At 31.7% G+C, this 16,081-nt stretch overlaps 1 protein-coding gene across 1 annotated transcript; it reads right to left on the bottom strand.

Annotated features, from left to right (window-relative positions):
- Window positions 1–9,237: 9,237 nt before the first annotated feature.
- On the bottom strand, window positions 9,238–14,560 carry LOC111989705 (acid phosphatase 1). Its single transcript, XM_024021501.2, has 3 exons — window positions 13,861–14,560; window positions 13,116–13,325; window positions 9,238–9,591 (listed from the first exon to the last, which is right to left on the bottom strand). The coding sequence occupies exons 1-3, from the start codon at window positions 14,271–14,273 to the stop codon at window positions 9,414–9,416; spliced, it is 801 nt and encodes a 266-aa protein (XP_023877269.1). The 5' UTR covers window positions 14,274–14,560; the 3' UTR covers window positions 9,238–9,413.
- Between the last annotated feature and the right edge of the window lie 1,521 nt (window positions 14,561–16,081).

Here is a 16,081-nt window from a genome sequence, read left to right as displayed (position 1 = left end):
AAGGTAGTCACCCTCTATGGAGAAAGAGAGAGAGATGCACTAATGTACTAAGAAATTGGTTTATTCTTCTATTGATATCTAATATTGAATTACAATTATGTATTTATAGGAGACTAGCTCTAATCTCATTGTCCCACATGGCCTCATCCTATTGGTTCTATTATTCTCCATGTGCATTAATAATTCCAATATGTGCCAAATGTGATTAACATGCTTGGAATCGTAACTAACTAACTAAATCTCAATACAACAATTATTATCCATATGCTTATAGCATTCTTAACATTAGTTAAATGTCGATCTATCCTCCCAATTTGTTGATCAACACTTATAAGTGCTGATACATACTCTCTCAATATGCCAATTACTATTGTTTGCATTAAGGTTTTACTCAAATAGGTTAAGGCATGCATTGCATGGTTGTGTTATGTGCTAAGTCCCACATTGTGCATATACTAAATTGATCCAGTCTTTATAAACAACTATAAGGAATCTTCTTGTTACTAGACTAGTCTTGTTAAGATGTATTGCGAATTTGGCTAGACCTTTTCCTTAGATCGTTACATATTAAAATGTTTTACACCCATACTTAGGATTAGGAATAAAACATTTTCATCTCTCACAAAATCGACCAGCCCCTTCCCCCAAGCCACCCGCACAAGACCATCGGAAAAGCTCTTTTGTGACAAAGCCTTTTTTTGCTAATTTTGTCTAGGTATGTTCAAAGGAAATTTTGTTTTTTGTTTTTTTTTGTTTTTTTTTTTTTCTATTTTATTTTATTATATATATATATATATATAAATATTTACGAAACTTTTTTTTTTTTTTTTTTTCTATTTTATTTTATTATATATATATATATATATAAATATTTACGAAACAAATTCTAAAAAAATATTTTTTGGTATATTTTCAAGAAAGCAATTAAAACATGGAAACAAAAGTAATATTCCTCAAAAATATTTTCAATAGAAAATATGTTACGCCAAAATACAGAGCTGAGCCTTGCTATTTATAGACACTAAATATTGGCCCCTCTAGGAGAGCTGTTAAGCTTTGTGGAGCCTAGTTGTGTTTGATCCGGTTGACGACCCGACTCGACCAGAAATAATGTTGCGTGGTTTTTAATGAAAAATTTTTTGAGGCTTAGTCCATGGAGTGGAGGCTTGGGTCGACAGGCCCAAGCTAGAGGAAATATTTTTTGGCCCATTTTGTAACCCATTGTTAATCCTGTATGCAGGATATAGAAACCGTTTTTGGTGATTAAGGTTTCGTCTTGTTGTTGTTTTTGAGAGAGAAAAAAACAATAGCCGCACTTTGTATTTTTTCTTCCTAATAGTGAAATCCCTGCAACTCCATGGATGTAGACAAATTGCCAAATCACGTAAATATTGTCTTGTGCGTGTGATTGTTTTCTTTAACGTGTGTTTTTTCTATTTTTTTTGTTTCTCACAAGTTGGAAATTTCGGGTTGAATTCCCTATAAGAGCTAGGGTGCTGACTCTTATAACTACCAAATAATTCATGATCCGTATGATATAAAGATTTTCAAACTCGAAAGTATTGGAAATTTGGAAATAGAAGATGGCGACAATAAAGCAATGAACCATAAAACAGGTATAAACTTGATTGGCTAGAGACCCACATGGGGCTGCTTTTTAAGTTGTAGAGGGTGACTCGTCGCTATCAGCTATCAGAAGCTTTCATTACCACTTAAAACATCCCTTCACAAATAATTTATCTAAGGCACCTGCCTTGCCCTGCCCGGTCTCTCAGGTATGAGATACCATACCTCTTCCCTATCCCTCCCGGCACCTCTTGTTTTTTTCTTAACATATAATCCAAGGTTGAAAAAGAAAAGAAAAAGAAAAGAGAAACCTCCAAGGTTGGTGAGGCACCAAATATTTTGCCAAGTTTCTACAAAGAAGATGATGATCTAGTTTAATAATTTCTACATTAATCAAACTAGTTGCAACAAACTTCGTTTTCTATTTATGCTCATTGTATCTCATTCTCATATGACATATGGCATTGGACATTCTGTTAAAACAAAAATAAAAAGGTCTATTTGCTTTCCTATTTCATTCAAAAGACTTCATCCACCTTCTGTAAATCAAGACATTTTCATTTTTTCAATATAGACGATTAATTTTGAATTTTCAATATATGATTATCACTTTCTCATGCATAAAATGTTTAATAGTCCAGGGAGAAAAAAAATTCAAATTACAAAATTAATAACATATTGTAACTATCTAAAAAAGAAGAAGGATATATTATTAATCTTCAATTAATTCGTTCACAATTATATACATGAAATGGTAAGATTTATGATTTGCCAAAACATAAATCCTATAAAAAAAGATAGTAAAGTTGTAAGATTTTGTTTACCATGAATAATTACGAATTATTATGAGAATGGATATCAATCTTTACATTTTATTAAATAATCTCAAATTTTAACTTATAATAACATTTTATTTTATTTACATTATGAATATTTATAAATAAGTTAGTACCTCATACGTAAAGCTCATGAAACTAACCTCTCACAAGTAAATGGATCCTACACGTGTAGGACCTACCTGCCTATGAGAGGCATGTTTCATACATGTGGCGCATGGAAGATTTTTCTTTTAAAAATACTAAATAGTTATTTATTTATTTGTGTAGAAATGAATGATTAGATTCCAATTTTATAATTGAAGTCACGAAAATGACCCTTTGACATTTGATAAGACATCCCAACAGTAATCGATTGAGTCAATTTGCCGTAACCAATTTTTTGTACAATTTCCATGGTAAACAATTGTTTTTTTTAGAAAAATAAAAATAAAAATTTGTGGAGTCAACAAATTGTAAGTTAATGGCGCAGATGGATGCGCTGGGAAGTAAATAAAGTAATTGAGAATTGAGGGAGCCCACAACCACAATGAAGCAAATTAAATAAGAATGGGTTGGGGGGAGTGGGACCCTTGCCACAACGTGCGGCATGATGATCTGTGACTGCGAGACAGAGATGGGCCCCGCCTGGTTTTATTTACTTAATATGGTCAGCCTCAGCCATGTTCGAAGTAGGAAGCTATAACACACGGTCTTCCTCTTTATCATCACTTCCTGTACTACTGTCGTTGTCCCATGCCATTTGTGTAGGGCTGTTTATACTTCCCATTTTACCTTCTACACATGCTTTGGGCACTGACTTTTGTGGTCCGGGTTTGCTTTTTAATTTTTAATTTTTGTTAAAGTGTAAAACACAGCAATGACAAAAAAAAAAAGAAAAAGAAAAAAAAGAAAGATAATTTTTAGAATATGATATTTCATTAGTATTAACAGTCCAATTATTTATATATATATTTTTTTAAAAGTTTAGTTACAAAATTAATTGTAACTTTAGACTACAAACTCACTCAATATATTTTTATTAGAGGTGAATTTTAACAAATCTACCATTGAATTGCATCTTCTTCTTATATCCTCCATGTTTGCAAAATTTTAAGAAAATTAAAAATAAATAGCTATGTTATCAATAAATTTTTAAATTACAATTTTTTGTAATTTAAAATTATACATAAAATATAAAATTATATATTATATAGTAAATGATATCCGATTGACACAAAAATTGACATGTACATTAAGAGCGTAAAGAACATGTAATTTAACAATTAGATTTTCAAAATATACAGTAATATTTATTTTATTAAGTGAGTTTGTAGCCTAATTGTACAATCAATTTTGTAGCTAAACTATATCTTTTTTTTTTGTTAAATCTAACCTCATAAAATGACGTAGTATTATTTTATTGAACAAATTTATTACACGTGTTAAGTACATGTAGCAAAAGAAAGAAGAGAACTATCGATATAAACAAAATATTAGTGGGTAAAATTTAAATTCTATAATTATAAGATGTAAAATTTAAAAACGTCCAAATTTTAAGGATGTAATTTATATTTTAGTTTTTATTTTTTCCAAAAAATAGGATGAATAAAGATAATCTTATTTCTTTTTTTTTTTAAAGGGAGGATTTTAAAAGTTACTATAAATTTGTAATCAGCCGAGATTTTCTATATATATATATATATATATATATAAGTAATTACCTTTTGTTAAGAATAAAGCATTGTATATTAATATATTATTATTGATCTGTGAAAAACCTGATGACACTACAGTCTGAATCATACAACCTATCCTATCCAGATTTGAGCTCCTATGTAATCTTTAGCAAGGCTAGCAAAAGTATTGAGTACCGCATTCCATGCTCTTTTTCACATATATAAAACAGTGGCATCTTATAAGTTGTTGAGCTCCCTATCAAACATCTGAAACGATGTGACCAAAATGCGATAACAATGTCTCTGAGTTCGTTACTCCAAAAAAAAAAAAAAAAAGTCTCTGAGTTCTGAATAGCCTTGATAACCACTTCTAAATCACCCTGAAAAATTGCTTCAATTATTCCATATTCAAACGCAAATTTGACTGCTAGTCTCTCTAGAAGCGGTTCCACAATTTCAATCACAGCTATTATAATGGGATATTCTGACTCGCTATGCCAAAACATTGCACAATTGGTCTCATATTGCAACTCCTAGTCTTGCAGCAAAACACATTTGCTTTGAAAGATAACCTTCGATACATAAGAGTTGTGTCCACAAGGATAATTATTAGAATCCATTTGGAGTCAATTTAAAGACCCTGTAAGACTTGATTGACAAGAGTATATTCCAAAACAGATACGGATTAATATCCTACAATAATAGAACCCTAATTTGACTAAAAAAAACATTCAACAAACCAAAAATCAAGAAAATAATAACCCTAAACCTAAAAAATTAAATTACAGATTCTGTTTTACATCAAGTGCCCCATAAAAGTTCAGTTTATAGGGGTAATCATATGGTGGAGCCAATTTAATTAGTTGAATAAAGACACGCATATACATATTTTGAAAAATATATTTAAGAATAAACTGAAATTGAATAATAAAATAAATAGTAAAAAAAATATTTTAATATGTGGCAAAAGCACATTGTGTGTGACAGAGTTTTTATTAATAAAATAAAAATTTATTAAGGGGCAAAACTTGGGTCTAATTGCTCCAGTGTATTGAACCCAAGCCAAATCTTTTATTGTAAATAATTAAACTTGATTTAATTTTCTTGAAATTTTTTAGTTATTGAATTGTAGTGAAAGTAATGCCTCTAATAAAGCAAACTGTGTTAATAATATTAATAAAATTATAGTGATATCATCACGACATGCAATACTTATGTTATATCATATAGTGTAACTATAACATGTATGGCCTATATTTTATTAATAAAAATAAATAAATTATGGTAAATGATTAAAATAAATTAACATAATTCATTAAACATTTTCGAAAATTCTATAAATGTTTAGCAATAATATTTGGTATTTTTGGACTTCTTCAAACTTTGACAATAGAGTCTTTTTTAGAACTACACAACGTCAATAAATATAATGAAAAAGAAGAAAAGAAGATTAAAAAAAAAAGTGACAAGGCATCCACTTAGGTGTAAGACACAACTTTTATTATACAATATATCATTTTTTTTTTGTTAGTTTAAAGGTTGGATTACTCCATCATGACAATAATCCTCTCTTATAACCCTTAATCTAAGAGAAAACAGTATATGATATAAGAAATTGTATTGATTGAATTAGTTTGGTACTTTCTACAAAATGTTTCTACAAAATGTTTCTTGTAGGGACACGATTTACAGCCCAAACCCAATATGTATGGGATTATGGGTTAATAAGCTCCCACTCTCTACAAATTCATTGTACTACAATCTCATATATATTGGGTTTGGGCTATAAATCGTGCCCCTACATTTCTAATCAGCGAAGAAAATTCCATTTAAATACTTGAAATCTTGTGTTGAAAAGATGGAGATGAAGAAGGAGAGATGTACACCCTTTTGGAAGTTTGAATAACCTTTTTCTATCTTCTGTCTTTTGCTTCTTCTTTTCTTGTATAATTTTTTTCTCTAAGCTATATTTTAATAGAAAATATTTACCTTACTGTACCATTTTGTTTCTACTGTCCATGTTTTAATATATAAATTTTAATTTATGGTTTTTTTAATTTAATGTATTCCTTCTTCCTTTTTTAACCCTAAAAAAAATTAAGGTTGGATATCTAACACATCCTAAATACATATAAGGTTATGCAAAATATCCACTCGACCCAGCTGACTCATGCTATTTTATTATGTGAGGAGTTGCGGATTGGGTACTTATGACCATCACATTTGTGGGTCAGTTTGTCTTGCAAGTTGAGATTTTTTTTTTTTTTTTTTTGGAGAAATAATTACAACATGCTACTAACCTCGCAACTCGAACCCTTTTCCCCCTAGACCTCCAAGCACTTTGTGTATGGAGAAGTGCCAATTCAGCTACAAGGGCTTTGGCCAAGTTGAGATATTTTTAATCTGCCAAGAGCCAATTTGCTTGACCATAACTTTATTTAGGGATAAAAAAATTTGTTCTTTTTTTTTTTTTATTAATATGAGAGACTAAATTTGTTTTTGAAATAATACCTATTAAAAGGAAAAAAAAGTTCTATTATATGGCCTAATTAGAAAATACCTAATATATAAATTTGCCAACTTACACAACTGCTGAATTGAAATAACCTAAATGTTCAATCGAGTTGTTGATTTTTAAAGGTTGGTGGGTCTATGGTAGATCAAAAATTTCTAAACTCACTAATGGTGGTTTGGTTAAGAATATTGGCCTCAATCCACCCAACTTGACTCGTGCACAAATCTTACTTAATGTGTGGTATTATATGGTTATTATATGCCAAGACCTTTGTAAGTTAATTGACATCTTTCCATGCAAGAAGTGCTTGGGAGTTTAGAACGAAAATGGTTTAAACTGCGGAGTCACTCATAGATAAGTGATTTTATAAAACCTACGTTTATTTTATTAAAAGTTTTTAGTAAAATCAATTTTTGTGAAAGCATACAGAAAATAAGGGAAATGTTTTTCAGCATGTAGCAAATTTTGACACAAATCTTGTTTAGTCATGATAAGGACGCAATTAAAGAGGCAGAATAAACGCTTTCGTATGGCACAAGTAGCTGACGATATATGATCGGAAGAAAAAAAAAAGGATTAAGCAAATCCGATAATTTAAAGCAATAAAAAAGTAATTGTATTTGGAATAAATTAAATAACGTATAATGGGTTCTTATATTTAGATATATTTTCGGTGAGACTTTGTCAAGATATATCAATGGGAAATATAATAATATAGGAAGCACATGGACCAATGGAACATACAATCTAATCACATTCTGTCTCCAAATATTTTATGTAGACAATTAACTAGGAATAATCCAAACACCTTTTGTTGACTAATTGCTTTGTCTAAGATTATGTAATCATGTACACGAAGCATATATCAAAGAATCGTATCATATGAGCTAGCCCACAACAGAGGAAAAAAACAGGGACAAAGAAAGGCTTAGTTATTCTTTTTGTTTTATGTTTTTGAGTGAAGGCTTAGTTATACTTTTGTTATTATATTTGAAGTACTTTTCGTCCTAGTTTTAGTCATAGATCTCCAACACCTCGGTAATTTTTTTTTTTGGTAAAAGGGAACAAATAATGGTTTTTTTTTTTTTTCTTTTTTTTATGTTTAATACCTTAAAATATCATACAAAGGAACAAAAGCCAGAAAAATGCGAATCCTATAACTTATTTTACCACCTTAACACCAATAGTGTCTAATTTTTAACACCCTTTAAAGAAAATGTTGTTTAGAATACTTTTTCTATGGTCCCAACGTACTTTGCTAAAGAAAAGCAATTCTCAACCATATCAAAGTAGATAAGAAGCAAAAGAAAAGTTATTCTTAACTAATTATCAAAAGGAAAAAATGAAAAAAGAAAATTCTCAACTTATATCCAGTCAAGTTTATACAGCATTTGTATCACTAGGAAACCTTTAGTAGTTGAAAATGACTCTTCAAGAATGAAAGCAATAAGTCACTCTATTTTGTTCCAGTTCACGCACAAGTTATTTTGTGTAGATAATAGTAATACAACCCATAAGACAAGTACTAAGACTTCTAGTGCAAAATAACCATGGTAGCACTAACATAGTGTGGTACTGTGGTAGTCTTTTTATGAGATAGAAAACACAAAGTGCTAAGGCTTCAGTGCAGAATGACCATGGTAGCACTAACATAGTGTGGCACTTTGGTCCCCTAGAAGAATTCCTAAAGGGCTTGATTCTAAATGGTTTATTAAAACTACTAAAATAGCAATGAGAGAAGGGGTGCACAAGAAAAGATAGCATAGGAGGTAGAAAAAACTTCTATTCTGTCAACTGGTTCACAGAGTGAACAAACTGTAACCATGAAATTTTTTTGCTATGTTTGTGGCCAGGAGTGAATCCAGAAAATATTTCCAAGGAGTATGGTTTTAAACGATTATTATTGAGAATGACAATAATTTTCTCTTTATCAAAAAGAAATCTAAGTTTTTTATTTATTTGTTTGTCACTCAGTTTCATTATGAGAAAAGTCAAGTTGGCGTGGATAAAATAATTGTATGATTTTACCATGTGCATCAGTACTTTGCTGTAGAAATAATTGTTAAGACAAAATAATTGCACATCATTCCTTTTCTTCCTAGCAATGAGGAATCTATCATTTGTTCTTTTGCACAAAGAAAACAGTGGAAAAAAGTTTACAATCACGCACTATGTGGTCCTGTTATTCCTTCCTGAAACCATACAATTTTGCTCTGATTGCGTGCCGAAGAGTGAATGTGTCTTGACTAAGTGACAGCAATTTCGAAGTAGCTCTACTTTTACCCACATATACTCATAAAGAATGTTTCATAGTCCAACACTGTCGTCTGCTCCAGAAAAAAAATTGCTGGAAAATCTTAACAATAATCTTATTTGATTACGGAAAAGAAATGACCCGACCAATGTGTATTGAAAAGTAAAAAAGATGTTTTTTCAGTATCTTATTTCTAATCCATATATTTCAGGAACCAATAGTTCAAACTAAATCAGTTTCAATTCAAGCAATGTACATGGCTAACTGCATATTTACCTATCAAAAAAAAAAAAAACATGGCTAACTGCATATTAAAAAAAAAAAAAAAACACGGCTAACTGCATATTCAGTATGTGTGCATAGAAACAAGTTAAGCAATGATATACTACGAACTTAAATGGGGGTGCATAATGAAAAATCTCTGTATATTGTAAGATTGATTGGGGCATCATAAGTTAATCAGTACACTTGAATGCAGGTAACAGTGACAAGAATAAGATCCCCTTAATACAAATATACACTTTCTTTTTTCTTTTCTTTTTTGAGAAAGAAAAAAAAAATACAGGAAGGTATATCATTCCCCATTAGGGAATATAATACATGGGATTTGGAACCTTGAAAGAGCGAATGGATTGTGAGGAACCCAATAAATCACTCCACTGGTCCCCCGAATTACCGAGAATCCTATATCCCTCATTTACCATTTCGTTCCTTTTCTCTGACTTGTATATAGTGGCAAATTTCCCATGGTCATCAGAGGTCCTGGACAATATGAGAAGCATGGGATTCAGTAATACATTATGAAGCCAAAGAAAAGCACTGTCATGAAATAGAAGTTTCAACGTATTTAATCATATGGCTTGGCCACAGGATAAAGGTAAAGTGAAATTAGTAATAAGAAAATGTTACATAGTTTTTTCCCATTTGCTATTTATCACTCAACCATGAATGCTATATACAGACACCATCATTAGTTTGGGTCCCTAGCAGAAGGCACTAATTAGGATCTTACATGGAAAACCTAACTTATAAAGAGACAAATAAGAAGTCTACGAGAGAGAAGACCAAATTTATTAAGAGAATACAATGACATTCTTATGAAAGGGTTCTGGGTCCTTCTATCCCAGCACTCAGGAGCTACATGATATTTATCTACAATATCCTCTATAACACATTCCAGCTCCAAAATGAAAAAAAGAAAAAAAAGCTAGGATCTCTTATAGACCAAACTATGAACAATTGAACGCAATTTGATCAAATAGGAGATATGATGGATTTGGCAAACATCTGGCCTTCAAATCTAGACCAATAACAAAAACTGACTTACATGTTTGGATTCAGATTCTCATATATTGGGGGTCTGTTTGAAGACGAAGGGGGAGGTGGGCCCCTAGACTAGGTATGCATATCTGTGTATCAGCAGGGATACACATGCATCACATACATAAATGACTAAATATCAGATTAATGGTTTAAACATTACTTTGTTCCTCCAACAATGGGGGCAGTATCAGTATCGTCCCTGATATTTAATTGTATCAGTTTAGTCACTCTTGACTCTAATTGGTTTCAATGCTACCCTGCTGTTATAAATGGGGAAAAAATTGCTGACATGACAAATGGAAAGTTCCCAACGCAAATATTTTGCTGAAAAGGGCTGTCATCATTTAAAATTTGCTGAAGTGGCTAATTTTGCTGACTTTTTTTCTCCATTCTTTTCTCATCTTCTCTCTCATTCTCTAAGGTCTCTTAGAGAGAGATTTGAACAGAAATGGAAGGGGAAGAAAGCCCTTTAATAAAATTTTGGAAAAGAATTATTCGATTATTATTGTGATGCATGTTAAACTGAACTACATTTTAAGCTCAGCAAATCTTTACAATCTTGAATTCCAACCACAACACCTCTTCACAAAATCACCATCCACAGCCGCACATTAGAGGAAGGGGAATTTCTATTTGAGTGCCACATGTACTAATTGGGTGCCTAGTGAACTAAATCTTAATCCAAGTAGGCAACAAAATTGAATTGGGAACTTTCCGTTAGTGATGTCAGCAATTTCCGTACCATTTTTAACAGTAAGGTTAACATTTGAAACAATCAGAAACAAGGGACTAATAATTAAAAATACAGGAACTCCTCCAAAAGTAATATTTAAACCCAGATTCATTTAAGATTCCATGCAATTTTAATAATTAGTAACTTGATATTTCAGAATAAATATATTTAAACAACGTAGATAAAACCAAAGGAAAAAAGAATTGGAGTTAAAGGTAGTAACCATTGTCAAAATATTGATAATATTAGCAGAATGGGTCTAGATGATGATGATGTATCAAGACTTCTAAATTATCCATGTTTTACGGTAAAAATATTTAGCATAAACCCAAAATTGAAGTTCATATTATCGGTTTACAAGCAAGATGAATGAGAGGAAAGACAGTTTTTTTTTTTTTTTTTTTTTTTTTTTTCTTTTTTCTTTTTTCTTTTTTGGAGGAGAGAGGGTGGGGGGGGGTGTTGTAAGGGGATATAGTATTTGTATTTTGTCACAATAGGCCTTGGAAAACATATTTTTATTGGTTCACATGCCCTAAGTTCAACTATTACCCCATCTGGGGACTAGTAGGCTTGAAACATGCAAATGAAAGCAATGAGTTACATAATGATGTTATGAACTGTGATGCCTTTTGACACTTATAATCACTTATGCCCTTAAATTTCACAAACTTAAAATTGATAAAAGAAAAGAAAAGGTAAAGGCAATAAGACAACAATAGTCTCGCTATAAAATAATTTAAAGGATGGCATCATCTTGTGAAAGGCATAAGAAGAAGAAAGCATATACTTTAAGTTGAAAGCGTTGAACTAAACTTTTGAATTCTAGGTTTAGCAACTAGATCCTTGAACATAAAATTTACTTCAAGATCTAGCATAAAATACATTTAGGAACTAAACTTGCACAAATACAGAGAGGGCACAGAAGAGGAAATAGGTCCCACCCCTGTTGTTCAAAATACGGTCTAATGGCTGAAGCACTGCCCAGTAGAGTTCTGCACAAGTGAATGGAGACTCACACACAAACTAAGTTTGAACTCTACAGTTTAACAGAGAAGTGGAAATCTTGTGTGAAGGCTAGATTCCACTTCTGGTTCTGGTGGGGGGGGAAGAAATTTGAGAATCTATATGAGTGCTTGGATTGCGTTTTGTGAGGAGCGCTTGTGCGTCTGCGTCTTCCCCTTTTTTTTTTCTTTTTTTTTTGATGCACACGGATTACACGGGTCCCGTGCACTATGCACTGTTCAGGCACTGTTTAGGAGAAACTACCAACTGTTCAGTGGGTCCTGTGCACTGTTCACAGGACCCACAACCACTTTATTCAGGAAAAAAACATTAAAAATGGGTCCCATAACACTATTCACACATTTAAAAATTATTTTGCTACAGTGTCTTCAATTTTCAGCAAAATAAGCAGTATCCAAACGGACCTTATATCTCTTTTATAAACATCTAGCTTGAAAACCTAAAGAGAGCAAGTGACTACAATCTACAGACAACTGAGAGCAGAAAGAGGCCACTACACTACAAGAAAGATGAAGACAAGAGGAGGGCTCACTAGTTTGTATCAATTATATCGAAAAAGGTAGAAAATAATAAATTTGTACCAACTCCAGAAACAGACTACCACTCTCAGCTATCATTTCATATCTCTTTTATAAACATCCAGCTTGAAAGCTTAAAGAGAGCAATAAAGCGACTATAATCTACAGACAACTGAGAGTAGAAAGAGGCCACTACACTACAAGAAAGATGGAGACGAGGAGGGCTTACTAGTTTGTATCAATTGTATCAAAAGAGGTAGAAAATAATAAATTTGTACCAACTCCAGATACAGACTGCCACTCTCAGCCCTCAGCCGTTAGCCTTGGTTTTGGGGTGACATGTCTAACTCCTAAACTCAAGGGCATAGGTGAGAGAAGATTCTCATATATTCAATGAATTATCGACCTCATCAGAGAGAAGGTTCTGAGATATTCGATATATAATAAACCAACAAATGCTACAGAAGATGTCAAGCATTTGCTTTCGATCAATTGCTAGCCTAGATTCCAGTTTAACAACATGTACATGCTTTTGAGCTTGGATCTCTGATCAAATCTTATAACTAGAAAATATGGTAAGGTTTTAAGCAAATTAAAATATTAAATGGCACACTTTCATAATCTTAACAGGCAAGAATAATACATAGATAGCAATAGCTGTTGCAGTCAGAGAAGTTCTCAATACTCACCTCATTATGAGCTTGTCCCAATTCTTAAATCCTGCATCATTCAAATTCTTGACAGTAACCCCTTTGTGCTTCTCTTTACGCCCGGTCAGCAAGAAAACCTTGAATCCCAAACCCAAAACCTCTTTATAGAGTTTCAAACTGGCCTCTAGGGCAGGTGCCGTTGCCTTCTCGACCCACTTACTGAACTCCACAGAATCAAATTTCTCCAAGCTGTAAATTTCCCCATCAACCCAAATCAGATATAAAGTACTTCTCACAAAACCGCCATCAACAACAACTAAGAATTTAATTCATTTTTACACAAATCTATACCCCCGCCACAAAAAAAGATAAGAATCCAGATTGATTTCTTTTTTTGAGGAAATCCAGCTTGATTTCTAATTATACAATAAAAGCTCCACCTTTATCGGGTATAGTCTTCACAAAGTCCTCAAACAGTCTCATATCTAAGTGGAGTAATAAAATATTTAATAAAATATTCACTTTACCCAATCTCTTCGAATAGACGAACACATTCTCACCAATCAAACAAGTACAACATATAACAAATTTCATTCTATAATAACCAAAAGGCAGGGAAAAACTAAAAACCCATTTCATTCAGGTCCCAAATAAAGTAAAAACAAGAAACCCAGATCCCTAAATTTTCGAATTTTCTTTTCTTTCTTATATTTTCAAAACAACCAAACAGCACTTTGAAAAAGTAAACAAAAAAAAAACCAAGCTTTAAGAATCAGAATCATACCCATAACCATGCTCCACATAATATGGAAGATTAGAAAGCAAGGTGTCGTCCACGTCGAAAACCCAAACGTCCTTTCCATCCCCACCCAATTCCACACTTTTCGCATAAATCCCAGCCTCCTTAGATACTCTCTCCACGTCGATCTTATAAGCTCGACCCATCATGTAATCCTTCACATAGTTCGCACATTCCACTGGAATAGTTTTCCAGGGGCTGAGATTGTTGCTCTCAACCGCGAATCTCCAACTCGTACAGTGCAATCTGACCTCCTCATCGAATTCCTTGAACTGGGTCTCAATGTTTTCCGGGTATTCAATGATCAAAGGCCTCGGGAGTATGTGGGGATTGGAATTCTCGTGAGAAAAAGCAAAGGAAAGTAAAGTGAATAGGAAGAGAATTCTCAGGAAAGCCATGCTGTGGGGACGAAAAACTAACGTTTGAGGGAATTGAAGTTCTGGGTATCAGAGAAGTCGATGGAACTCAATGCGAAATGAGAAAACAAATTCAGGGGAAGTGAGAAATCCGATGGGATTTAGAAAGGAATTTAAAATGATTGTAGAATAAGGAAATGCGTTTCCTTGTTTGGCAATCTTAATTGTTTGGATTGGAACAATGAATGAATAAACCTCTTCTCTTCTCTTCTCTTTCCTGGGTTGGGAAAGAGAAGAGGATTACTGTACTCGGTTGCGTACGAGCGAAGAAAATAAGGGGTTTTAAAAGGTTTTTGGCCACGGAGTTGAGGGATATATCGGTAATTATGGTTTTGAGATTAGTTTTTTCTTTAAACTAAACAGATTTAGTTAATGATATTGTTAATAAATTATTTTAAGAAAGTTTTGTTATTGCTAATATAAAAAGTTAAAAAAAAAAATTAATCATTACTTTTATTTTTTTATGAAGAGTTTTTAAAAATATTTCATAAATTAATGAGATTCATTAACTTTTCCAAAAAAGAATTAGGGTAAAAAATCTCTTTAAAAAAAAAAAAAAAAAAAAACTAACAAGGCATTATAAATAAATTTTTTTTAGCAAATCAGTAAATTCCAATTTCTATTTTGAGTAAATCCAATTTCTATTTTTTTTTAATAATTTATCTTACACGACAATTACTCTTATGTGTTTTATATTCAATCATTTTAAATGAATTTCAATCCACTAATATTAGACAATTTTTTTTAAAAAAAAGTATTAATTAAGGGTTTTAATTAATATTTTGACTTAAAATTTTGTTATGAATTGATGAATCTTATTATTTCCCTTATTATTGTATCACGTGCAATTGATAGTTGCTGCATCACATGCAATTAATGTTAGATGCTACATCATTAATCACAACTTGTATGAAACTTAATATGTATGCTAAATTTTGTTCTAATAAATCCTAGAAAATGTTAAAACTATAAACTATTTTACAAACAGTTGATGTGATGAATGATTATTAGTAAGTAAAAAAGTAATATTAGTGGTGGATTCAGTTAAGAACCAATAAGAATTTACCACATTAACAGTTTGTAAAAATATTGTAAAATAATTTGTGGTTGTAAATTCTTGATCAATTAGACTATACTAGCTCCTTGCCATTCAGAGGTAGGGTTGGTTTTGGATGACATCCAAAAGATTGTTGCTCATTACAGATGCCTTTCATTCAATTTTATTCCTTAAAATACTTGTGTTGCTCTAGCTCTAGTTAGAGCTGCAAAAAAGATAGAGAAGGCATCCATCTCAATTGAGGAATGCCCATTTTTTCTCTTTTCCATTGTACAAATAGAGTTTGAAGGAATAAACTTCTATCCTTTTTACATTAAAAAAAATATCTTGTTTAAGCAAGCTATTATAGGATGGAAAAGACCTCATTTTTGTTCTTTCCCATTGTAAAAATGGAGTTTGAAAGAATAAAATTTCTCTTCTTTTTACTTTTTTAAAAAAAAATCTTGATTAAGCAAACTATTATAGGATGGACAATAAATTATCTTTTTTCTTTCCCACTGTAAAAATGGAATTTGAAGGAATAAACTTTTATCCCTTTTTTTTTTTTTTTTAAATTAATCTTGGTTAAGCAAGCTATTATAGGATGGAAAATAAAATGCCAACCACATCACAAAATAAGTACTTTTTTGTGGCATACTCTATATGCAATTAAAAGGACTTGAAAATGCAAACCAACCACATCACAAAATAAGTACTTTTTTGCGGCATACTCTATATGCAATTAAAAGGACTT

This window comes from Quercus suber, unplaced genomic scaffold, assembly GCF_002906115.3.
Source record: "Quercus suber isolate HL8 unplaced genomic scaffold, Cork oak 2.0 scaffold_15, whole genome shotgun sequence".
In the NCBI taxonomy this organism is placed as follows: Eukaryota; Viridiplantae; Streptophyta; class Magnoliopsida; order Fagales; family Fagaceae; genus Quercus; species Quercus suber.
This window is presented reverse-complemented; position numbering and strand designations above follow the sequence as displayed.

Excerpts from the sequence above, each read along its gene's own strand:
- LOC111989705 (XM_024021501.2), bottom strand. The coding sequence starts at position 14,273 with ATGGCTTTCCTGAGAATTCTCTTCCTATTCACTTTACTTTCCTTTGCT. Across the intron at positions 13,326-13,860 it reads TATGTGGAGCATGGTTATGG|CTTGGAGAAATTTGATTCTG; the intron begins GTATGATTCTGA and ends GGAAATTTACAG. Across the intron at positions 9,592-13,115 it reads TGGGACAAGCTCATAATGAG|GACCTCTGATGACCATGGGA; the intron begins GTGAGTATTGAG and ends CATATTGTCCAG.